This window comes from Acanthopagrus latus, chromosome 15, assembly GCF_904848185.1.
Source record: "Acanthopagrus latus isolate v.2019 chromosome 15, fAcaLat1.1, whole genome shotgun sequence".
In the NCBI taxonomy this organism is placed as follows: Eukaryota; Metazoa; Chordata; class Actinopteri; order Spariformes; family Sparidae; genus Acanthopagrus; species Acanthopagrus latus.
The window spans coordinates 8,126,827-8,153,528 of record NC_051053.1 but is presented as its reverse complement, the minus strand read 5'-3'; the positions used below and the strand labels follow the sequence as shown (position 1 = coordinate 8,153,528).

Below are 26,702 nucleotides of genomic sequence, written 5' to 3'. Positions count from 1 at the left end.
AAGTGGAAAACAGACCTCTTTAAGTTGCTGCATTTCCTCTGCCTCCTTCTCCGCGCTGGAGTAGCGACCACACACACCGTCGCTGGCGGGGAACAGCTGAGGATCTGCCTGAGGACACGCTTTCTTCGCCACCCAGCTGAAGCCTGGGATGGTCCAGTTTGGGCTACTGGCCTTGAGGGACGGGTTAATATGAGGCTTTCTACACTCCTGGGGAGAAGACACCATCCGTTGCTGAAAATGTGTGTCAGTGTGATGTCTTGGAAAAAAAATAATAAAAAATCACCAGCAAGACCGGTGGATCAAGCTGCATGAAACCAAATTTAAAGCGCTGTTTTTGTTTTAGGCTGATCCTGGAGAACGTCGTGCTATATGCCAGGGCAGCCGGTTATCAGTGGCTACAGTTTTTCCCAAATCATTCCAAACATTTTAGGCAACTATCATTCAGTTTCTCCAAACTCTGAACACCAAACTGAAAAGTTAAAGGATGAGCCCGATCAAAAACAAAATGAAAATATGTTCTCATATACTTGCCCTCATGCCGATGGAAAGTCAGGTGAACTTTCTTAGTCCACAAAGCATTTAAAGGGTGTAAATATCATATTTTCAAATCGATTCGGCATCTCAGGGCTTCTGGAGACTTTGATTTTGCCGGGCAGGCTGCATGGAACCATTTTATTCTTTTATATGCAGTTATTTCTTACGTTTTAAAACGAGTCCCCATCTAGGTCAGTTGTTAACGAGAATGCTGCAAATGCTGTTTTTTGCCACGATGCTCCAGAAAGGTTCTGCGGACTGCGGAAACTTCGCCAGACTCTTCATCGGCACAAGGGTGAGCAGATAAAGTCTGAAATTTTATTGGGGTGAACTTTTCCTTTAACCATTGTATCAAAAATCCACAAATCCCTGCCACAAATAATCTTTGCACCAAAACAATACACACAGCTATCCCAAGAATATGTTTCTATTTGAGTGTCAAATCAAAATACTGTTTATAGATGTTCAATCTTCAAATTTAAATTTAAATTTAAATATATATATATATATATATATATATATATATATATATATATATATATATATATATATAAGGCCAGTGCTGTCCAGGTGAACAACTAAATTACGTGGTTAATGCTGAGTTTTACAAAAGTGTTTTAGAAGTTCCTGAAGCGAAAACTGTGACATTGTGCTTAAAGTTTTTGATACACAAGCTTCAAAATTTCAGAACTGCGTGCTCGCTTCCAGTTCTTGTGAGTAAATGATGGAGAAAAACTGTAAGACACACCGATAAAACCCTGCTCGACTGTTAAAAAGTGCATGCTTATTCTGTGCACCAGAGGGCGCCAGAAAACAGTCGCGTCAGCAGACTACTCCCACTGCTGCAGTCAAGATTAAAGCCAGATATCTGAAGCTTCATTTGTTAGTCTCTTTCTCTGCCTTGTGGTCAAATCGGTGGATCTTGAAAAGGAGGCAAAGAAAGAGAGCCAAGATGACACCATGCTTGACATACAGTTAAGTGTCACTGAAGTGGATTCCACCATTCAGTCAAAAGGTCACTGCTGCATGTGTTAATCCAACAACACTAACAGCTCTTTGATGAAAATCCCGAGGCTTGACCGATAGCTGCTTTTTCCCCAGTGAATTATCAGCCTTCGAGCTGTTTTTGTGAGCTAAGTGATAAAAGATGTACGCTTGTCTTCAAGTGCTAAATCAACAATGTTCAAGATTCAAATAAAGACTTGCCATACAGCCACAAACAAAGATGAAGCAGTAAAATATATATACACAGTCATTTTGTGACATACGTAAAGCATTACAGTGTCAGTACAACATGCAGCACGTGCAGGGTAGACGAGTCCAATGTGGCACATGCTGGTGGAGTATTACAGAAACATCATGCACTGCTGGACAGACAAAACAAGCGATGAAGGAGGGTCAGGAAATGGAATATCTGGTTTATTTCCTCAAAGGAAACCAGTTTAAGTCTGAGCTGACTCTGGCCATGTATTATTTTGGATAAAGATATTAAAACAGACCACACCAAATGTAACTTGTTTTAAACTCGGACATTTAGAAGTTCACAGCATTAGAAACTGTTCGAAATCCTCCCTCGACTCAACAGGCTGACTGGTCAAATTAAAAGGAATAACAAACATGTTTAGTGTTGCACTCATTTTATTGATCAGTGGTTAAAAAGTCATCAAAACCTCAAGGCACAGCGCCCCTTTGAGATTTCTCTTTTGTGCAGTTTGATCAGAAAATAATTAAAAACATTAAAAACCAACACTCGAACCAGTTTCTCGGGTCCATTTTTTGCCATCAATTTAAAAGACAAAATAATACAATTTTATCATGTACCATGTAAAAGGATTTAAGAAATGCTGAGAAGTGCATTAAAGTGGAACTTCTAACAACTGCCTTTTTAAAGGATGCCATCCTTGTGGTACGAACCTCATTCTCACCAAACCGCCAATGATTAATCTATACAGTACTCTTAGATAAAGAGAGAAAACTTTTTAAAAAATACAGCTGTTTTTGGCATCATTTTGAAAACATTGCAAAGCAGTGAAGCACAGCAGCATATATAAATAAGACAGCACTGTTACGTCTGCATAATTACACTGCAGATGAGCGATTAAAGTTTGATGTGCAGCACTTAAATCCAAATTTAATAATCAAATCTATTTATTACCCAAAAATAAGTTGAGATGTTTTACAGGAGTCAAGGCCGTCCACTCATCCAATGACAGTTATTATACGGATTGAATAAGACATTAGTGACTGCGTTTTGTTCATTGCTTTGATTTAAAAAAAAAAAGAAAGAAAAAGACAAAGTACCAAGAAAAAAAAAGTTTAAAAATCTGAAACTGATTAGGAAATTTGCTATACATTTTTATTTACATTAGAGCTGCCAAAAAGTATAAAAGTATCAATATTCACAAGAGACTGTACAATAATCCTTAATCAGTAGGTCCAGAAACTCCTGCTTTTATGTTTGCCCAAAATGTAAAAAGAAATATTCACCCAGTGTTTTAAAAATAGATATAGAACAAATATAATACATTTACGAATGTTTGTCCATATTATAACGACTTATAATAGTGCAACTACCTAAAGTATATTTTAAAAAGAGGCATTTAAAAAAGTAATGAATCTTTCAAATATCTTTTTAAAAAGGAGCGTCTCTGTGCAGATTATTGCTGTGGACATTAATTAAAAAGAAGAAGGCACGGCGGCCCTGATAGACTGAGTCAAACACGCTTTACACAGGGCTGGAGATGGCGGAAGGTTACAGGCGTCCTGGTGTATGATCAGGAGGGGTAGGCCACACTGCAGGTTCGTAGGTAAAAGAAAAAAGGGGGGCTGCGGGGGGGGGTTTGTGCAGGACTACACGGCGAGACACAGGAGGTAAAAAACATTTCTGAGGTAAAAAAAAGGTCACACAGACGTTGTCACTCTGTCTGCAGCGTTATTGACCTCGTTTTTGTTGGAGTCCAGGCCTTTGGCAGCATTCAGGTCGTTGCGGAGGTTCTCGGCCGCCTTCTTCATCGTTTTCAGCTCACCGGGGTGAGGCGTGGCCCGTCGGAGTAGTGTTCCCTGTTGGAGGGGGAAAAGTTCAGTTTGTTTTAACTGCAGCACAAAGAGCAACTGTTCACATCTGGAAAATAAAAGAATCCACAGATTTTAGCTTCGTACTGGCTGCTAATGAACCTTGCTACTCACAATTATCTACAGTGCGGGAGTATGGTAGACTTTTAGACGCAGCAGTGTGGTGCTACGTAAGCACTGCAAATTGGAAATGACTTTTTACACGTTGAACAAATGCTATAAACAAACACTTGAAGCAAAAGAATTCCTCAGCACCTGCGGCTGAAACAACAAGACAGACACTTTTTGTTCCCACCCAGGCTGCGATTAACAAGACATAAAAATCCTTGAAATTGATTTCTAAATGTTTCCTCATCACCCCAGAAAATGTAATTTCTAATGATTATCTGGCATTTTATGTTTACCATTTGCATTAAAGATCGTGTGTGGGTGAGAAAATAGCTTTAACTAAATCAAGTACTTAAGTATTAGCTGTTTGTTCTAAGAAAGGGTGATTGACATGCAAACAATTGACTATCGATGGATTCTTAAGCATGTATCGTTAATCGTTAATATAATATATTGTCATTAACTGTTTATGGTCCTCAGAGGATGAGCCCTACTGACTTGGATCCACTGAGTTATCCTCTCTTAATATTTATGGTAGGAAGTGAATCGTCACAGATTTCACCAACTGCCTGATGGATGGCTGTGAAATGTGCACTCGGGCTTGCTCACCTTGTCGTCATCCTCCTCATCATCATCATCATCCAGGAAGTGAATGGCACTGATCCGGTTCACTGCTTTGTTGTCCCACGTGTCATCTGCCATGTCATTCACCAGGCTCTCCAGCGCTCCACAGCGGGCAAGATTATCAGAGCCTGTGATCAACACAACGCAATTTACATTACTGGAATTCAGGCACACATCAGCACGCTCAGATGGAATTACAGAGCGAGCTGAAGTGAATACTTCAGCAGATTAAAATCAATATGGTTGTGTTATGATTGCTTCTCTGCAATCTGCCAACTCAAGAAATGAAAGCTGTCACATAACCGGAAGCCTGAAACTGCCAGATCACAGTTTCAAATCCCAGCTTAGTCACAGGCTTACAGCAACACAATCTTCCCTGCCCCCAACCTCAGCTTCAGCCTCGCTCGTCTGACCTCCACCAGTCTTATATCTGCATCTCACCCATTGAGAGGAAGCACGTCACAAAAAATGAATGAATACAAGCACATTTCCTTGTGAGGGAGAGGCAAATATACATTTTCACATGCAAAGTACAGTGACAAGCAAGGAACAAATATTTTGCAGTGAATCACAAACAGTCCACAGATTTAGGCCTCAAGGCTGTGGATGATCGCAAAGGAAAAAAATGACAATAAACTGTTGTATCAGGCAGAGATAGATCCAGGCCTCAGCCACATCTCTACCCACTGGGTGAGCCTTTAATGGCAGCAGGCCAGCCACTGCTAAGCCTCTTTAGCTGCCCAATCCACCGCATTTCTGAAAAACATAACCAAGGAGGGCCTCAAGGGACAGGAGAGGCCCTGATCTGTTATAGGCTCTGTGATCCCTTACAGGACCTCATAATCAACAAGATACTGCAGGGAAGGATCAGAGGGCGCAGAACACAGCGTGCTTCACCGAGCAGATCATGTGATAATGTCATCAAAAACCACGGGGCTCTTAATACTCGATGCAACAACTGATAAGGAATATTACTCAAATGTCACAGTGTTGGCACCAAGTCACTTTACACTGGGAGAAGCCCGACACTTGAAAAACATGGAAACACTGATCTGCTTGATGAAGACAGGAAAATGTTGAGATACAGTCAGTGTTCCTGATAATAGAGATGATTCATGGTGGTTACACAAAACATCTCAGCATCATCTTCCAGTTGATTAAAATGTTACCTTTGTCTGGATCACATGGCTGCTGAGGCAGCAGCACACAGGTGAGCACCCTCTCGCCTGTGTCAGGGTCCTCGTCCGTCTGAAATGTGAGGAGAGGCTGCGACTGGTTTTCTGACAGCCACAACGCCTTCAGTCGTAGCGTGGTCAGTGACAGAGGTAAGTGGTGAAGCCTGCAAACCAACAGGATAGAGATTACTAACCTGCACATTTGTCACAGGATTTTTAAAAAACGCACAGCACCTGCAGGTACACATTTCTGGACTAGTAGTTATGTCACATTAGAATGAGGGCCTCGGCAGTTGTTTTGACAACACGGAGGAGGGGAGACGCTCTCCAGACATCGAGGTGAACATGTTTGTGTGTGACTAAAGCTGCAGACATTCCTGCAGCTGCCTCTGAAGACAAAGCTTGGTACAGAACAGGTAGTGGCAGAGAACTTCAGCCAAAACAATCTGACTTACAGTGAGTAATATGGAAAAAATATCAAAAAGAAATGTTTAGGTATTAGAAGTAGAACTAGAATTAACTTAACAAATACACACAAGATTACGTCAAGGTAGTATTTGTTAGATTTCTTTTCTCTAGTTTTTGTATTTTTGGCGTTGAGGTAATCATAACTTATTGTGATACTTGGATACATGTCTCGGAAGTAACCCTCCCAACCCAGGACACTGTTATCTTTCTATAGCAGCATTACAGTAGAGTGATATCATTTTTAAGGATGGGACAAAACATGGATTCGACAACGTATCTGAACTTGAATTCTAAAGATTGGCTTTGTATAGATTTACAGAGGCATAATTGTATCCTTCCTTGAATCATTTAATTCCAGAACTGTTCTGCTTTCACCCACTTAACCACTGTCAGTTTATGGCTATTCAACATTGAAATGATGGCTCACATGGGCATGAACAAGTTGCAGTAAGTGTGTGTTTTTTAAAGAGGCATTCAGCTTAGACTCTTAAGTGTTACATGTTTGTTTTTGTTTTTTTACAATGTGAACTGTGAAATCAACAGCACAAAGGATGCATCAAGTATTGCAGAAACACTATTTCATGATATCATAATCATCATAAGCATAAGTGTTGTGGATGGCACTGTATCTTGAGTTATTTCATGATTACTGTTCCGAGTAACTGTCTGAATCTACCAGATTGTTCAACAGGTTCATTTGTGTATCCAATAAATCATAAAAATATCATGATATTATTTTAAAGCCTGATCAAGTAAGATAAATTGTTATCATTACTATTTAATTGCCAAGTCTCCAAATCCCTTACAGCACAATGTGTTTTTACTGATAAGGTGGTATTCACTCCCCTCTTCCACCAACAGATGAGTGAAATTGGATGTGAGCGTGTTGCTATACAAACCTGTTTCCTGACACGTCAAACACATGCAGCTCTGTGGCCTGTGACAGCTCTGACGGTATCCTTATCAGTCTGTTCTCTCGTACACAGAAGACATTCAGACTGCTGCAGCCTCCGATCTATAACGGGGGGGAGACAACATGATCAACATCAGTCATAGTCAAGCATGAAAACATAGCAAAGACAGACACACATGATTGTTTAACAGAGTCAGGACAAAAAAAGGACAGAGTAAATCTGTCGTCAGCATTTGGCCACTTTGTCCCAGAATTAGTGATCTCAGTTGCAGAGTTGTTAAATGTCAATGGGATGTGGTGGTTGGACCTAAAATTAGGAACAATTAGGCCTAGTAGCCAGACAGAGCAGAGATGGGAAAGTTAAACTGCAGTAGTGATCTATTCATCGGTTCAGACCCGAGCAGGAGGCTGCTACAAAGATTCATCATGATAAAATGTTAAGCATTCAAGCATAAGCAAGTATGAAAGGCACTTCAGAAAAAGAAACGACAAGAGTCACTAGTACACAAAGCAGACGCAGAGCAGACAAATTCTTAAATACAGGAAATACATGGAATTCTGTTGTGAAAATGTGTTATGAGCAACTATTCAACAATCAATAGAATCCATACAACTGGACCAATGGTCAAGTAGCTCAACAAGGCACAAATCAATACTGGGGCCATGGTCACACTGCGATTGTTCAGGATGTCATGCAATGGGGGGTTTGAGAAAACAGTGACACCATCGGCGTTAATTCATGATCTAGGCCAACTGTTATTTCACTGCAAACACTGTGGTCTTTGCATCCTTAAGACACAGGGGCATTGTACGACGTCTAAAGGAGCCTTTCAGATGAAGTTTTAAAGCAGGCGTGCCTTCACTTAAACAGACAAGAGGTTAGAAACAATTCCACATACAAACACAATGGAGACACTCAAGACGGAGCTGAACGAGCCAGAAGACTGAGCAGTGGAAGTGAAATGAGAGAGCGCGACAAGTGAGAGCACTGTTGATCCAAACGTGAATGAAGTTCAGTCAGTTTAAGCTCAACGGTTGCATTAAAAAAATTACATAACAATAGTAAGAGTCTAATTTAACAGCATTTCGGGGGCTGATACCCATATCTATAATAAGGTGTGCAAAATGATTGATATTGATATATCGGTTATATCGGTCAATATTGATGCAAACTTTTTTTGCTCAGTACTCTTAAGCAGATACTTTTTTGACTTTTCACTTTGAGTTTTGGATCATCAGTTCATGAAATTGACTCTCAACACACTTTAACTGTTCAGTGAAATATATATATGATATATGAAAAGCTCACCTCCTTAGGTAATAATGTGAGCTGGTTTCTGTCACAGTTGAAGTTGGAAAGTTGCTTCAGTTTTCCAATACTCCTCGGCAAACTCTGTAACAATATAAATAAATCAAATCAACAATTAGAGAGAACATTATGTGCTTGTGCTCTTTTAAACACAATACACTACACAGTGTAGTGCTCTCAGAGACAAGGTGAGACATGTTGATCACACAGTCCTTCATGCGGCTCACAGAAAAGCAGGCGGACTGTTAAGAGCAGCCATGTACAGATGAATTATACCCAATGGTTCATTTGCAACTGTGTTTAACAATATTTTATGTCAAATTATAACATATTTTATTCAACAGTCTGCATACTGCCCTGGTTACCATGGGCCACCTAAAGCTAAATTAAGCATGTAAAATAAGCATGGAAGTACTGATCCTATAGTGGTTTCTTTAAATCTTTATGACAAGACAGTAAAGTAGTGCATACACACCTGTATCTGGTTCTCTGTTAGCACAAGTTCAGTAAGGCTTTCACAGTTGCCAATGCTCTCCGGAAGATACGTTAGCCTGTTCTGATCAGCTTTCAATATGGAAAGTTTCCGTAGTTTTCCTGCAAAGAAAAAAAAACAGATACATGTTAATCAGAATCCATATCACTCAGACAATGTTCAGCAGGCTGATGAAGAGTTCCTGAGATATGTTGGTGCTTGATTATATATTTTTCACATTAAGCATCTTTTGTTGTTCCATCGGTCTAACATGAATTATTTTAGATGAAATGCATTTTCCCATTTGTAGCAGAAATAAACTATAAGAAAATAAGCTTATGAGACAGTATAATCATGCTACTGAAGAGCTGGTAGAGTCCAAATGCTTACCAATGCTTTCTGGTAGAGCATCGATGAGGTTCTGAGACACCAGCAGGTCAGTGAGCGACACCAAGCCGCCCAGCTCGTTTGGAAGTCGCTCCATTTTGTTTTCTGATACATCCAGACACACCAGGCTTTTCATACTGCCCATTTCCTTAAGTTCACAGAAGAGACTTGTGGTGAGCCAATATGTAAGTTACAACAATAAAGCAGGATATCAACACATGTGGCCACACTTACAATGCTATGTGCCTTTTTATTAAACATCTATAGTCACATGACTGTAAGACAGGGTTTTTTTGACTAAAACTGTTATTTAGGTGTGTTGTTTGTTCAATCACAAAAACAAAAAATAGACTGGATGAATAGCTTACTGCAGGTATTTCTGCCAACTGGTTTCCATCCAGCCACAAGTCCTTCAAGCTGACAAGACAGCCTATTGACTCTGGCTATGTGGGAGGAAGAAATGTGGGAATTGATGAGGAGAGTCAGGAAAATAGAAGAGAAAGGGAAAACACAAAGAAAAAGAGCAGAAAAATAGAAGGTAAGTGTATAGAAAAATAATAACTTCTTTGCACACACAGCGAGGTGAAGACCACTGGAAGCATAAGCACTGAACTTAATGAAAATACAGTTCCACAACACTCTCTTATATCCAAAATCAATTCTCTATTATTTTCCTCAAGCTAACACTGCTTTTAAATGTTATTCATCACAGCAGAGCAGAAAAACATCAGGCAGCAGCACAAAATAGAAAAAATCAAGTTCAGTGGTCACAGGTCTGAAGAATAGATAGGACATAAAACAAAGCACATGAAGAGCCCTCTCTTGGCTGCCTGACTTTGCTTTGCTTGATCTGCCAGTAAATCATTCACCATCAGGGTCTGACCGCTCACACGAGATTAAAACTTAAAACCAAAGCTCAAGGCAGATGGCCATCCTCCCATCTGGGTGATAAGAGGCAAAAGCTGTTCTCGAGGGATGCTAATCTACCCGGACGTGACAAGAACAAGGAAATGGGAAAAGTTTTGTTCTGTTCAGTTTGTGAGTAAACAAGTTCCCCTGCATCCTGAAAATTTAAAATAAAAACTCACCAAACTGTATATCTCATTATTTCCTAGGTCGAGTTCTTCAAGTCTGTGAAGTAAAGATAGTGACCTGTGGAGGACAAGAGAAATCAGAGGCTTTCTGCATGTTCTATTCTTGTTAACTTCTGTTAACACAGTAAAGGTGCTCCATGAAATGTATCATTAAAGAACAGCAGAGAATACTTTAAAGTTATAGGCTACAACAATATATCCACACAGGCTGTGCGGTTGGTTGATTACTTACTCTGGCAGGAATGTCAGCTGATTTTCTCTGAGTTCTAGTGATGCCAAATTGACCAGACTGCAATGACAGGCAAGAAGAATGATGATTATATGTTTCTGAAAATGCCAAGAGAATATGGGCTGCAGTTTCTATATCTCCCCAAGACGGACATATAATACATATGATTGCTCTGAGTGTATGGTGAGAGAAAATAGAGTTTCTAGCTAAAAATGGTTAGTATCCTTGCAATCAGCTATCTGGGAACAGGAAGTACTTTGGAGGTGTGCCGGTCTTATCATGTCTGTGAAATCTCGAGAGCATAAACACGTGCTGCATACTTAAAATGAAGAACAAAATGTTTTAGTGGCATCAGAGACCAAAGTACAGGGTTATCTTCTTGCTGCGCTGCCTATGTGCACCTCAGTACTGTATATGGAGCCAATTAGTGGAGGATTTTTATAACAGCCAACTATTGCAGTACAAAGTCCATCTTGTGGACGAACCCAGAATAAATAACTCACCCCTCATGTGGTATTAGATGTCAGACCAAAGTGTCAATACCCTTTTCAACATTTCATTGAAACACCAACAAACACAGTAATAAAAAGTTTGAAGACTTCTTGTCAGTCTCTCAAAGCCTTTGCAGCAACAGATTAAATTCATAATGTGACAACAGGGGGTCTATGATCCAGACTATGTCTTTGGAGACAACAAGAAGTGACTGTACTCCCCAATAATATCCCAACTTGTTATTTTCTTCTTTTTTTGGGGGCGGGGGGGAGGGGGGGTTATTTTATCACGTTTATTGGACCAAGTGGGGTGAAGAAGCAGACAGGAAATGACTGAACTAAAATAAGAAAAAATAGACACGGTAATAAATAGTTCTTTTCAGTCTCTTGAAGCCTTTCCAGTGACAGATTACATTCATAATGTGAGCAAAAAAAACTGAGCCACAGGGACTAATAGAAACTAGTAGGTATGTTTGATGTAAATAAAATCTCCTGAGTGACCTGCCCTCAAATGCGACAACATGGAACAGAAGAGCTACTTTTTTTCAGTCTTCTGTTTTTCATTCTCAAGAGCCTATCGCTGAGCCAAAAGATAGGAAAAGTAATGAAAACAACCCCCAAACTGCACAAAGTGTCTCAGGTTTCTGCGAAAGCCTTTTTTTTTTTTTTTAAATCGGAACGCTCTCCCAACTCAGGAAGTACACCACAGATAACCCCATGCACATTTATCTTACTCACTTTTCCAACTGTGTTATGGTTTTCATTACCTTCTTCCCTTGACAGAGAGCAGGCCTCAAGTCACTGTCTTATGTAAGATAGATGTGGGACATATGTGGGGCACATGCCGTACCATGAGGGGAAGGTTGTTAGGAGATCGCTTGAACTTAAGGAAGATTGTGCATGGCATAGAGGTAACCCTATTAGACTGTGTGCAGAGTCAAAATAATGCAAATCAGTCGCTGCGGCTGTAAAAGCTCCAGCTGAGAGTTCAGTCTGTAGCCGTTGCCATGGTGAACAACATCAACAATATGAGCTGTTAAAGCCATGAATTTCTCTCTAAAATAAAACTTTTTTGGAAGAGGACTGAAATAATTTCTGTACAGAAAAACCCCCTTAAATGACATTTCAAATGCAAGATTGAGATCAGAGCAAGCAAATGTTTAAATCCACCCTCGCTCTGATGCTTGTTTGAAGTCTTTCACCAAAAGTATAACACGTTGCTGAATAGTTAACCAAGACAATATCCAGAGCATCAACAATGCTCAGCAAATAGATAAAATACTGTAATACTGTATAACATCAGATTAACATTAAGTCTAAGAAGCTCATGTGTAAGCAGCATAGTATTATTTCAAAGTCTACAATCCTGACCTATGATCACTAAAGAAGCAAAAACAGTCTTTTCTCAGGTCACACAGTCAGGCTCTCATCCACCATCCACGATTACCCCCGAGAGGCTCAGCAGTAATTCTTAATTCATGGCTTTGTGGCAAGCCAAGACAAATCTCTGTTTAGTTTAGCTCCAACTGTTTTAACGCATATCTAATAGTTAAAAAATGCCAGCCAAATCACTGCCAATAATTATTCAAAACATACTAGTAGACAACCGAGGAGATCAAGGTCAGAAAAACTGCCATTAAAAAAACATGTCTATATTGACAACTGTTTTTATAATGCAGATTTTAAAAAACACTGGTATTAAAAAAAGAAAATGTCTGATAAAAAAGGTAATAGGATGTAGCAATGTCCACAGAAGCAGACTTCTTTAATTTACCCCCTTAAATCCCTGTAAGGGTTTAAATTGAGTTTCCACTGAATTCCAAACGTCTACCCAAAACATCCCCTGTGGCAATTTGACTTAAAAGCACATAGTTTTGTTATTAAATCCAATTATAAGTGAACTCAACAATAAGGGAGCCCTCATAGGAATAACAATGTTGGCGGACACAGCTTTCACTACAGTAGATTATGTGCCATCTCACAACAAGCCTTTTATGAACAATGACAACGCAGCCAAGAAGAAAACATTGACTGATGTGCCTGTGAAGAGTAATGCAGTTGGTATGTTTTCTTCAATCCAGCAAGATGGATTAGACGTTAGAAGAAATGTTTGCCGAAGAACTTAGAAATGCGGGCCCTCTGACATGCTAAGTGTTTTTCTGTCGCTAATGGAATTTAATGCATAACCTTCAGTGAGCTGTGCAGGAGGAGGTTTGTTAATGGTCTGGAACATCACACATTTTAATCTTTAAGCTCAAAAGAAATGCTGTCTTTCTCAGTGTTAATTGCTGTGTAGGTGGACCTCTCACTGTTTCCACTGGCTAAAAAAAACTGCAGCAATTGTCAACCTGACTAATTTGCCACTAGAAAACACACACAGAAGTGCCACTCTAAAGAGATGTTTGAGCTCAATGCATTTAAAAAGGGAAATGCTGATGCTTGAGCTGCTTTTATACACTAGACTGATTGTCTGTTTACAGATCGCTGAGGGTGAAAATCAAATTGGTTCTGTATTTTCAGAATATAAATTGGATGAAATTAATTATCATCCCCAACCACTCGAACACCTCAGGATAGAGGCCTGTGCCAAAACAAAGTCTCAAAACAAAGAGGTGGCCTAGAAAGCCTAGAAAAGATTTAGATTTATGCAAAGTTACAAACATCCTAAACATCATTTGTTTACTATTTGATAAAGGTAACATAGATATCAATATCATTCATTTCACAATAAGATAAATAGTTTCGCCTTGGCCATGAAACTGTGGGAAAGCGATATTGGCAAAAGCTATAGACAATTAATATGTAAGGACACATATGATCAAACATTGTGTGTTTACTTACTTTCCAATGTTATCTGGAAGAACTTGCAATGAAATATCGTTGATGGAAAGGCATGTTAGATTCTGTAGCTCCGGAAAGCTTTCAGGTAACCTGGAGAAATAAAAGTCGTCATGTCATGAGTACAGATATAATACATATACATACATACATACATACATACATACATACATACATACATACATACATACAACTGCTTTAAATACTCCAACAAATGTGTTTTAAATCAGCTTGAGAAGATTTTGGTTGGATGTCCATGTTGCTTTCTTTCTACTGGGCTGTGACTGTAAGCAAGAGTACTAACACACAACAGCCATAAACTGTCCATGAGTTTTTTATTGATGTTTGTGGCCATTATCTTTTCCCTTCTGCCCTGTCCTTTCTAATCAAAAGAATGCTTAGTGTAGCTTTAAGATCAAATGTTTTATGAACATATAATAATAATAATAACTCACAGTAGTCACAAAAGAAACCTCACTGTGCCTCCTGGTCTCCTGAAAACAGTAAACTATGTGCCCAGTTCTCATTTTCTAAATGGAGACAAATAGACTGCAAACATTCTTTTGTCTGTGTTTTACTTTAAAATCCATTATCCTCTTTAATACTGCCGGCTGACCAGATTGGACAACTGCGATGGTAGTTGTGGTCACATCTCGATCCACAGCAGGAAAAACAAAATAATGCTTCTTGTGTCCCTTTAGCTCCGGTTATTTCCATTTTTGTGGCGGGCCAAGTGTACTTGTAACTCTCTTTGAGTATCTTACATAGATATAGGCTTATGAGACTTCTGCTCAACAAAACATTATCTGGAACTACTATAAGCCAAAGATCCTACTGAATTTGTTTACAAAGCTTTAAAACCTTGGGTTCTGTATATCTATTGAGCCGGCTATCAACAAATCCTCACTGTCTGTCAAGGCATTATTTGCAACCTGCTACTGTTCTTTGGAACAAGCAGACTGGAGCTAACTGTGAACTAAATCTTGCTGATATAAACACAAGTCCCACCAAATAAAGTCTATGTGGAACGTGCCATCAACCCAAACAAGGGGTCCTTTCATAAAAGAGCAAATACAGATAAGTACATAATAGTTATTACCATTTTCTGATGTTGTCAAGTTTGTTTTTGAACACAAGACAAAATCGTGTCCATATTTTCAATTCTGATGATTTAAAAAGTACTTATTTTTGCTTGTCAAATTTCATATGTGAATAGAGCTGGATTGGGCCTTTAATATCCACATGAGGATTGACAACAAAACAACATCAACCCTCCTGCTAACCCACAGTCGCAACTAGACCATTTTCTATTTGACTGCTAAATTAGAGCTGATTAAAGAGTTGGAAATTAGGTTACTACTGTGGAAAAAGACTGTGTGTGCATGCGTGTGTGTGTGTGTGCGCGCACATGCGTGTGCATGCGTGTGTGTGGGCATGCACGTGTGCACTCTCAAAGCATTGAACGCCTGTGCCTTTGTAATACTATTCATTGTTGCCCCCTAAACTATATATTGCAAAGCTCTGTGGTTTTGCACCTGCTGAGGTGCAAATTAGACTCAGTCTCAGCCAACAATGAAAGGCGGAGTGTGCAAAATGTGCAGTCTGTCATGGAGAGAGTATAAATGTTTATAATCGCAGGCAGAACAGCAGAGGAGATTAAAAGAGAGGGGAAAAAAGAAAAACTGCAGATGATCAACAAGAAAGATTTTAATTTTTAAAGAAGTACTCTCTGCTGGATAAATATGCAAGAACAAGTATTGTATTTTTAAGAGGTAAAACATATCCAGGACTACCTTGTTAATGGATTTCCACTGAAATCAGCCACTTGGAGGGCTTTGCAGTATGAAATGCTCTCTGGGATTTCCATAATATCTGAGTAAGAAAAAAGACAGCAGTTAATCAGCAGCAGTTAAATCATACATGTCAAAATGATGAAGACAGTTGCTTTAAGTGCTAAAGTGATTTAAACAAACAAAGACACAGCTATAATGATAAGATGGCTGGATGAACCTGTTTTATTACTCAATAGTTATTTTACCCTAAAGGTCAACTCTTAAAAGTAATTATGACGCATCACATTCAGTACTGTGTGTTAAATGTCTGTTTGTGCTTTCTTTAACTTAGTTGACCTTCTGAATCTGGTTTCACCCAGCAGCCACAACTGTGAGCAGTCTGCTCTGTTGCAGCAGAAACCTCACCAGCGCGCCTACAGGCGTGTGTCTCCGTCACAAGAAACAGGCTAATGTAAACCATCTTTTCATGCTTCTGTGTTGCATCAGCCTCACTGATGGGGAGTAAAACTGTCAATGTGATTCATTTTTCTTTGCTTGATTACAAAAGTTTGCAGTCAGGAAGAAAATACAGAGAAATACATTTTTGCCATATGAAACTAATGGTACAGTATTTTCCCATCTTACCATTTCGAGAGACATCTAGTTCCACCAGCTGCATAAAGTTGGCTATTTCTGGTGGAAGTCTCTGGATCTCATTGTCACTCAGGCCAAGTTTTCTTAGTTTCACCAGCTGGAAAAATGGCTGAAAGGTGAAAAGAAATGCATATTCAGTAAAACAATTTAAAGGGTTTCATATTAGCAATGCTCTTTGACAACACTGGTGCATCTCTGATTACAGTTTGCACTTGTTTACCTCCCTTATAAAGTTTGACAACAATTAAATATATGTATTCGAACTGAATGCAACTGAATGTGATTTGAAGTTTGGTGACACAGATGAAAAACATAATGAGAGTTGGTTTTGTATTGCGGGAGTATGTGCCTTGTCAGCGTTTCAGAAGTAATGCTGATTGAATGAATGATTGCGTCTTACTTTCATAGAGTCCTAAAAGTGTTTTTAATTATTCTAGCTGATTAGACCTCTGCTCGTGGTGAATTTGGGTGGGGCAATTACTGGAGTCACATTGGTTCTCCACAATGTGAGAACGAAAGATAAAAGGTGTGAGTTGTCTCCCGCTCCAACAGCATTACACAAAATGTCTCATCAGGCATATAAAAATGAAAACACCTCACAGGAGGTGAACCATGTGTGAGAAGCGGCATAAAAATCTTATTCCTGTATCATTCTCATACATCTTCAGAAGAAACACTCGTCTGTGTGTCCTGAAATATTGTACACATTATATCGCTCTGTTATGATAACTGCATGGCTGCTTTTAACAGATTAATAACTATATGAGAGGACAATTTTTCATGTCACAGTATTGAAAATGACAGGTTTGAATAACATAATTAATGATGGCTGGATTTATTTAGCTGCTTCAGTTTTTTTTAAGAAGACGAAGAACCTGAGAAAAGATGAAGACAAGGAAGAAGGATCTTGGTACTGTTCATGCTGGTTCACCGTCATGACTCACAGGAACTTTTGAATAGTGCAAAGCCTTTGTTAAAGTTATAATTAACACCTGTGCTTTTCCTGCTATGACAAGAGACAGGACATTAACTTCACCTGAAGCTAGCCGCAAGCTACAGCAGTGACTAGAAATACGTCTGCCACGATGGATGACTACGGACGACTCGAGGATTAACTGCAGAGGTGGTTTAGTATCAGACCACACAATGATGAAGGCCAGTCTACGGCCTCAACATGTTGCCTTTTATTTCTGTTAATCTTTTAGCCTAGAAAGACACATGGACTGCCACGGGCAAGGTTTTTTTTTTTTTTTAACCTATCAGCTGTATGTAAAAGAGAATTTTTTTCCCCTCTACTTTCAATTCATTGGTCCGTTTGTACAACCAAGTAAATAAAAGGTTTAAAATAAAAGCAAATAGCAGCCCATGACAAAATATCTCCTCCATTTCAGTAAAGAGCTATTTTTGAAGACAGTCTGACAGCAGGTTTAAATCTCTGTCTGTCCCGGTCTATCTTTTAATTCTTCAGCAGCTACTGCATTATTTGCACATCAATTCGTAATTCTTTAAGAAAAAAAGTTAAAATGATCTGATTCCAGCTCCTGAAATGTAAATATTTTCTAGTTTCTTTACTCCTCTATGACAGCAAACTGAATCTGAGGTTGTGGACGACCAGACATTTGAGGACATCATCTTAGGCTTTGCGAAACACTTATCATAATGAACATTTTTCACAATTTTCTGACATTTTATAGCCCAAAGAATCAACTGATTGAGAGAATAGTCAATAGTTTGATTGACGATGAAAAAAATCGTTACTTGCAGAATCCCTTCTACTTTTCTGATACTATCATGGTCACTACAGAGATCTGTCTTTATTGTCAATTCCTGAGAGAGAAAGTTCCAGTTGGGACTCTTATTTAAAAGGCAAAAGTAACAAGCACATACTTGATGCCCATAACAAGAGCAGGCAGAGCCCTGCCTGTTAGGTGGTAAAGCAGGTAGTTAACAAAACTGCCTTAGGTTCCTTTAATATTTTGGCATGAACAAAAAAAAAAACGGCCTCTTGAATTTCCTCGTCTGGCCATTTTCCCTGCTATTGCTAGTTACAAAGCAGCTGGTCTTTAGGGCATACCATAAACCATACAGTTATCATTCAGTCAATTAATCATTGAAGTTAACTGTTAAACACGCGCTTTAGTATTTTGATCATAATGTTTAGTGTGTTGCATACAAACAGTTTTGGCAGAATATGGTTTAACAAACAACATTGTTCTCTATTCTCACACACAAGGAACGCAAACAGTGCAACACAATGACTGTGTATACCAGACAGACAAGTGGATTGTGTTGAGGGTTTGTACTTCTCATAAATAGTATTAGTAACTTTCATTTTCATTATTGATTATTCTCCCTTTCATTTTCACCATTAAGCGCTTTGGGATTTAGTCTATAAAAAACAGGGGAAAATGCTAGTCACAATTTCTCCAAGCTCAGTGTTTTTTCAAATAGCTTCTTTTGACCAACCAACAGCTCTAACCCAAAAACTCTTCAATTACTATCGTCAATAACGAAAAAAGAAAAATTCTTGCATTTAAGAGGCTGGAACCAGTAAATGTTTGACATTTTTGTTTGAAAATAAAACCAATAATTAATCATCAAACTAACTGGCGAATACTTCTTTCAATCAAGTAATAAACCAATTGCTGCAGCTCAGCTTATACCATATAATTTTGATTATTATTTTTTATCGTCATCATCACTTTTGGAATCCATTATGCTAAACATGAATCCAAGAAGCAACAGTTTTTTAAACCACCTGTTCCATACACTTAAAATGGTTTGAGCTGTGTATGGATTTCAAAACTGTAGTGGAACACTGGTTCACGTTTATATAAAACTTACTGTCCTAGAGCTGTATGCTCAGGTAAATGTAATGTTTTACTCGATCTCAACTGAAAATAGCTTCATTATATCAGTATGGCTGGTGCACAGCTAATCCATGCAGCTCACTGTTGTAAAATTAGCCCCCGTTCAGTACATTGCCAGCCCTTAATGATTTCTGATTAATTCTTAATGATTGTGCCATTTCCACTAATATTCAATGCTACCGTCCTCAGACTAGAGAGCTTGGTGTAGGCCTATAATTGTTCTTCTTCTGGGTGTTTAACAAGAGTAAGGAAGACGAAAAAAAAAGCATAGAAGGCAGCACATAATTCAATCATTGTTAATTCAATGTTATTGGACTGCCAGGTCCTCTGTAGCTAAACTCATGATCCAGTGGCTTATTATATTATTTGAGTGCACATTAAATAAGACCCAAGAGTCCAAAAGTCAAGCTGCACCCTATTACTAAATGCACAAGGTCTTTAGACAGTTCAAACAGTCTCTAATCCATCATTTCATCAAGCAAACAAACCTGCACTCTTACAAGTCAAGACAAGGGACTGAGCTTTAGCTTCCTAACACCCTTAATTTCACTTTTACCTTTCATTTCTATTGTGGGGGCAGTTAGTTTCTGCTAAGTTTCTCAATCACAAATGTAAATTCAGAGATTTATCTCTTGATATCATCAAGAAAGTCTAGGCCAGTACAGACTTGTTCATTTCCAGGAAACTAGCCTGAACTGCGGCAGACGAGTAGGTAAAGCAAATTCCGCCAAAGGCTTATTTTACTAACATGTTTACCACTCTTAGACTTCCTACTTGAACTATGCCACTCCTTTTGACAAACGTAGCTACGGAAGAAAAACACAGGTACTTTATTCAAATGTCCACCACCCTAATCTCTTGACAACAATAAAGATAATCACAGAAGTCACAGAGAGCGATACATAAATGTTTCTTCTATACGACCAGTGTAGTTTCCATGAGCTTTGCGAGACTTGCGATAACGTCAGTGACAGCAAACCTGTTCGTCCTGTTGGTGTCACTCAGCACCACGCCCCAAACAACCATGTGTGACGAAAACCAAAACAGGCTGCGTCAAGAACCCATCAAACATTTACTAAACCTTAAAGTCAATGTTTGAATCTTTAGTTTCAGCTTCGGCACTATTTGTTAGAGAACGAGCAGCAACTGGAAAATGGTTTGTGGGAAGACGGTGTATGACTTATTGCACTGCGAAAGCCATTAATGTACTCACACAATACAGATTTTTAACAGTAGATGAATATAATGTGAAGATTCTTTATCAGCACTAGGCTTCTGTCTGGTTGTAATTTAATTACATCTGAAAGCCCTCAACCCTGCAACTACAAGACTTGAGTAAAAGACATCAGTGTTGAATGCTGAGTAAGGTCTAAGGTTACATGGTCATGCATACAGTGTTGTATATCACAGCATAGACTGGAGTTTAAACTGCCCTGTCAGTCACTCGACAACTACCTGTATGACGGCTCTGTCTTTGCAAGAACTTCTTGTAGATCACATGACATTTAGTAAGACAGTTCAACCACCAGCTTCCTGCTCTGGACCTCTGTCTTTACCACTTAACAGATGTCATAATACTCCACAACATCCTGTCTCAAAGATGAATTCTCCTCTGCTTTTTCTCTCCATCTCTACCTTCACTGTGTGTGTAATGCTTAAACCTCTGAGATGATGGTAGGCAACCTCAGGCACAAACTATGACAACAAGTACTTGAAACAAATAGCCATTATTTATTTTACACATACACATTTCCCTGTTTGTGGGACATTAAAGGATTTAAAATTCTTATTCTGATTCTGATAAAAGTTAGCTGTCTACTTGACTAATCACTGTGACTAGCTAACTAAGCTTCTTTTTTTTTTTTCTTAGGCTATAGATTTTGCAAATAAAATGAGCGGGAGACAACAAGAGACAAGGATGTGTAAGATGTGTGCCAGTGTCAACCCCTCCAACTTAGTATAACATGCACACACCTGATTTTTACATGCTTGGGTTTAGAGGCTTATGCACCGTACAGGAGCTCCATTTCTAATTCATTATCAGTATTCTGCCTCTTTTTTGGTGCAGTGGACACATCTCCTAAAAAAGTAAACTAACCAAAAAAATGAGGCATTTAGCTACAGATTTGGATGTTGTTTGGTATTGCAAAGTCAGAAGCTCTGAAGCTTTGAAACATTTGGGTCAGCCCTACAACTAGCAATTATATTTGCCATCAATTAATCTGATTGGTTAATCAGTTAGTCTACTCAGACTGTTTGTTTTATTCGACCAACAGTCCAAACCCTAAGTATACTCAGTTTACTAGCATCATCATCATATATAACATATATATAACAAAGGAAAGAATCAGATCCTTACATTGAACAACTTTCAACTGTTGCCATTCTAATTAATGCCACTATACTGCGATAAAGAGATGTTAAATATCAGTCATTCAAACAACACCTCGGTCTTACAGTGTCACTGGGGTTGGAGACGGCGGAAACTGTTTGCATTTTTAAACCGGACTAACAAGCAAGAGCATTTCAAAAGCTTGCGAGTCTCGCATTTCTTCTCATCCCATTGGTTTCTCAGTTTGACTGCTGTTTACTAAGCTAACGACTGCTGTTCGCAAAGTAGACTGACGGTATGTATCAAGAGGGCCAGTTGCTGAATGGAAACTTTGAATAAACAAAAGAGACAGGAGTTACTGTTTGCTAATTCTGTCCAGTGCCTCGGCACAAATAATACATAAAACAATCAAAAAAGCAAAATAGGGCCTACAGCCATTAAAACACAGTGCAAACCTGTGTGTCATGTTTCCATGACTCGGTCAGCAGATCTTTCTTTGTAAAACTATTGAAACTATCTGCTCAACATCAACTTGCCTCATCTTGTTTCGGTAGAAACACACCTCTACCGTTTCATCTTACCCGTTACAGCCTTGTGCATGTCTTTATCTGCCTGCTGGTTGAAATGATTGACTTAAAATATGTTTACTGAGTCAAGGCTTTGCTGCGTCACTTTTAATGCAACACTAATATAGGTGGTCATCGTTTACTCAGTTAGCTACCTTGGAGGCAAATGTGAGGAGGGCACACAGCGAGCAATGAACTGGACTGATACAAGGGTTTATCCAGTTGGACGTTTCTTGAGTTCACTCAGCAAGCATTGATGACATTAGTTCCGTGCCGTAGAGCACAATAAACAGTGTCAGCATGTACATAATCCACCCCTTGGTCATCTAAACAGGCTCAGAATATTTCTGAGCTAAGTGTTGAGGTTGCCAAATTGTCACATACTTATGAGACACAATGAGAGCACACCTGCTGATCGCATCATGCAGGTACAGACAATGGAAAGAGGGCAAACTTTGCCAGTACCTCGTTTGTCAGGTGTAAAGTCTGAGATGTGTGTTGGTTCATGGTTTTATTGGTCTGTGCTTAACAATTCGGGTCAATGATTCATCTCGACTTCATTAGAAAACACTAGCACATACAAACGCACTACTGAGGCAACAACAAAACACATAATGCCGTCTTTGTTTTCAACCAGAATACCTGTTCCTGTGCTTTTCTTCGATGGACAAAGTAAGCAGTGTGACACAGCCACGGGAGGTTGCTCACATTATCTCTGTTCCATCAAATTTCTATGGACGAGCCAAGTCCAAACATATTCTGTCAGCTCTCTTTTCTTCCCTTCACGGACAAAATCCCTGTAATTTCTATTTAGTTAGAAACCAGCTCCAAGGGTTGAACATTTAACCAGCCGTTTTACTAATTATTGAGGCACACAACAGTCCTTCAATCCCATCGGCTTTACATCTGACCCACCGTGACTTCAGTTATAAGAGGTCGGGGGACTAAACCTTATTCCATACTCTCTGTACTGCGTGCTTTAGAGGTTACATTGAGAATACGAAACACAATTTTCTCAGGCTTAAAATACATTCCCCAGAGTGCCACTGACAGCAACGTCTACAATAAAACCAGTTTGACTGCAGAATTAAAGGGAATATGTTGACAAACCACAAAGTCAATCATCCTTTCACTCACTGTCGAAGCTCAAGGCTATATGTTTGAGAGAAACTGCATATTAGACCTCTGGGATCTTGAGTTTCGAGTCTGGACAAAGGGAGATGAACCATCCTGATCCATGAGAAATAACAAGCAAATCCCTTAACTAGTATCCCACTTAATCCAGGGTGCACTAGGGTCAGAAGAAAGAAGGCTAGGCTTGTGTGCCCCCACCTCACCAAGACTGTCAGTAATTCAGTAGCCTGCAGTCCTCCTACATGGCTGTTATTAGACACAATACAGCCACTGTGATGGAGAACGAAGGTGTGCGTCTGCAAAAGGTTACAGTCAAGTTTTGTTCTGCAGTCTTGTATTGTCAAGACAAACCAGTAGTAATTGACTTGAAGGTTGACGTCATGGGTGAATATGTCTCCACAGTGAATAGGTGTGTCCAATCCATTATTTCATTTAATACCTTATTTAGTTAATAAACTGACCATTAGTCACTGTTCTCAGAATAAACTGATTAGGTGTGGGCTGGACAAAACACGCTATCTGAGGGCATCACCTTGGGCAATTGGAAATCATGGCCATTTTTCACTCTTCTCTGACGTTATAACCTGACGCAGAAGATGTTTTTTTTACCCAGAACCATCCAGGAAGTTATAAATAGGAAGAGTTTGGAAAATAGACGGAACTTTCGAAGAAAATCTGTCTCTTGTGTATGTAATTTCAGCCAACCAGATAAAGAGTAAGACAGCACTGCCATAAGTGGGGCCTGATTGTAAATAAAACTCTTACAGTTGAGAGAGGAGCGAAAACGCCATTGGGAACTTTTTGCTCCTCTGTCCCCTCCAGCTCTGATACAACTGCCGTTACAGCACAGACTGCTGTTTTCAAATGAAAAGTTGCCTCTCCTGCTGGTTGTCACACACCTAAACCACAACCACAGCCTCAAGTATCCTCAAGGATGTTGACTGGTTCAACCCGTGTGTTCAGCCACAAGCGCATAACTTGAAGCCTGGCATGGATTTGTGGGATCACATGATCTTGGGAAGATGTAAATAGCAAGATGATGGTAAACAATACGGTATTAGTTTTCCTAAAATTCCAAAGACTTCCATGCAATGAGGTATACAGATTTTAATTCTCAAAAAAAAAGAAAAATAACTTATACTGGATCTGTATTTTGTATCAGGTGGACAGGTTGAACTGAAAGCAGGCTCTGTATCTGGACCAAAAACTGGTCCGTCTATGAAATGACTGACAGATGATTAGTTACAGCTCATCAGGACAATACTGTAAAACGAAACTGGAGAATATATCTTCTTATGTTGTCTTTTCCTGGTTTTATTACCAGGTGTTTGACAAAAAGTACTAAACGCTACATCGGCTTACTGGATTTTCTTCTGAAGCTTTCAAGGCCTTGACCTGTGCGCTCAATTTGCTTTTTTTGATTTAACGCTTACTTACAAGGTCTATAATGACCATTTACTATTTACATCACAGTTGAGTGAAACAATTACTCTTACTTGGAAGAGGTATGCCTGTATCTGCTTGTAAACCATATGATTAATATCATTCTCCTGTACCATGGAAGAAATACTGCCCTAGAGCACCATAACTCGTAAGCCTTTAATATATATCAGGACACTGAGTCATACAGTGACATCAGGTTTTAACAATCTGCTTAAATTAATCTCTACTCCCTGAAAGAATGAGGTATTCCAGTGCTCCCTACATGCAGTCATGGCTCTGTGTACAGACAAAGGGGTCATGAGTATTCCTGACCTCAGCGTGGGATCACCTGCCCAAACAGGTTTGACACATCAGACAAAATGTCAGTGCTGTTGCTTTGCAGTAGGCCACGAATGCCAGAGACACCTGGCGCTCGAAATCTTTTATGATCAAACCCCAGACTCAGACACATGTGTTGTGTTAACCTGTGGTGGGAGGTGTAGTTCAAGGGATTTTTTTTCCCACCTACACAGGGTGCCTGCCACGCTGATCTTGCGTAATTATTGTCCCCAGGTCCCACCAGACTCTCACGGGATGCCTGATCAGCTCAGTTAGCAGCTCTGTGTCAGAAACGCTTTAACTGGAGGGACACATTTCATGTTACCAAAAATAAGCCACGGTACCCTGCCACTGAACCTGCCATTAAAACCAATGAGAGGAGGCGGGTTTTTTTTTCTCCCCTGCTTACCTTGGGCAAGTCTCTGAGTTGGTTGGCATCCAGCAACAGCTCCTCCAAACTCCGTCCGTAGCGATAAATCTCGTCGGGCACATACAGCAGGGAGCAGTGGCGTTTATCGATCATCTCAACATGACGGTTGCACCGCCACAGGGGTATACAGTGAAACATCACGGGGGGAGTCGGGAATAAATCTCGGACCCGTGCGATAAACAAACAGCGGGCAGGAGGGAGGATGCAACAGATTGCCTCGGCGGGACGGTCCCTGGGCTAAATTCACCGTCGGACACGAGCGAGGCGAAACTCGCGGGCAGGCGAACAAACACCGAAACTCCAACCGAAAGTAAGTGTCGCTGCAGCGTTACCGAGCTAGCGTTCGTTCTGTCGCCACGAACATGGGATTTGTTCTCCGTCGTCGTCTCACTTGGGTTACTTTGCAGGCACCTGTTTTTTTTTATTTTTTTGGTCCGCTCGGTTCCTCGTCACACGCCGCTTTTAAAACCCCCCTCTCTTTAGCGTCCAAAAAACGCAGGCTACATCTCCGTGTGGAAGAGGGCAGCCGTACTCGTTTTTCCGTCTCTTCCCGGAGTTAATTTCCTCTCCCGTCCAGTTTCTGACCCGGAACATTCACTCCCTCATTCCAATCCTACGTCATCATCCCAGGCCGCTCCTCCCTCCGGTCCCTCCTCTGGATAGTCCCGTCCCGCACGGGGCCGCCATGATGGGACACACAGGACCCACAGCAGCCGGCGGAGGGGGGGCGCACAAGCTGGGAAGTGTGTTCTTTTAATTAATAGTTTGAATGTGACTGAAGTGACACATGGTGTCTAAAGTTTATCGTGTTGGAAACTAACAGAAGTGTGCACGAGGCAGCAGCAGGTGGATTAGCAACGTTTGTCTTTTACTATTTAAAGGGGCGCTATGTAGTTTTTGGGCAGAGGGAAATCAAACTAAGATTTTTAATATTTACAGGATTAATGAGACAATAGTGTAAACGTTTCCATAACTGAATAAACAAGCTGTTCTCAGAGGAAAATAAGGTCCCCAGGACACTGTTTGAAGGCGGAGAAGTGGCGGGGTCCGCCACCTATAAACAAAGTGGAACGGCATGACACCGTGTTGTCCTTTAAGGTCAGTTTAGTTTATTCAGTCATGAATACAAAGGTAGTTTATTTAGTTTGTTGAGGCATTAGAAATCAGTCATTGAAGATTATTTTTCCTCAAAAGTACACAGTGCTCCTTCAACCTTTAAAAGAAGGTATTTTTAATCATTATTTAAATTCATATGTGACTGAGCACATCCTCACTCAGCAGTTTATCACTACAAACTCAGTTGATATTGTATGACCAGTAGTTTATTGTGGGCAGTATAGTTTGCTAATTTAAGCTAACACTTCCAGCAGTACTGAGTCACTTCAGCTACTGTATGACCCTTCTCTTACTTGTGCTACCATCTTCCAAACGTGCACTACGTCATTTTTGGAGAAGGAATTCAACCTAAC

The 26,702-nt window shown here is 39.8% G+C and overlaps 1 protein-coding gene across 1 annotated transcript; it reads right to left on the bottom strand.

Annotated features, from left to right (window-relative positions):
* Positions 1-2,154: 2,154 nt before the first annotated feature.
* Positions 2,155-25,371, bottom strand: lrrc1 (leucine rich repeat containing 1). The gene is made up of 14 exons (XM_037124242.1): positions 25,213-25,371; positions 16,132-16,249; positions 15,508-15,586; positions 13,718-13,807; positions 10,389-10,445; positions 10,151-10,214; positions 9,431-9,505; positions 9,066-9,210; positions 8,679-8,797; positions 8,204-8,287; positions 6,881-6,996; positions 5,508-5,677; positions 4,324-4,466; positions 2,155-3,594 (listed from the first exon to the last, which is right to left on the bottom strand). Exons 1-14 carry the CDS (start codon positions 25,369-25,371, stop codon positions 3,436-3,438), a joined length of 1,578 nt encoding a protein of 525 aa, XP_036980137.1. The 3' UTR covers positions 2,155-3,435.
* Positions 25,372-26,702: the final 1,331 nt, after the last annotated feature.

Excerpts from the sequence above, each read along its gene's own strand:
- lrrc1 (XM_037124242.1), bottom strand. The coding sequence starts at position 25,371 with ATGTTTCACTGTATACCCCTGTGGCGGTGCAACCGTCATGTTGAGATG. Across the intron at positions 8,798-9,065 it reads TGCTCTACCAGAAAGCATTG|GAAAACTACGGAAACTTTCC; the intron begins GTAAGCATTTGG and ends TTTTCTTTGCAG. Across the intron at positions 5,678-6,880 it reads TTTGACGTGTCAGGAAACAG|GCTTCACCACTTACCTCTGT; the intron begins GTTTGTATAGCA and ends GTTGGTTTGCAG.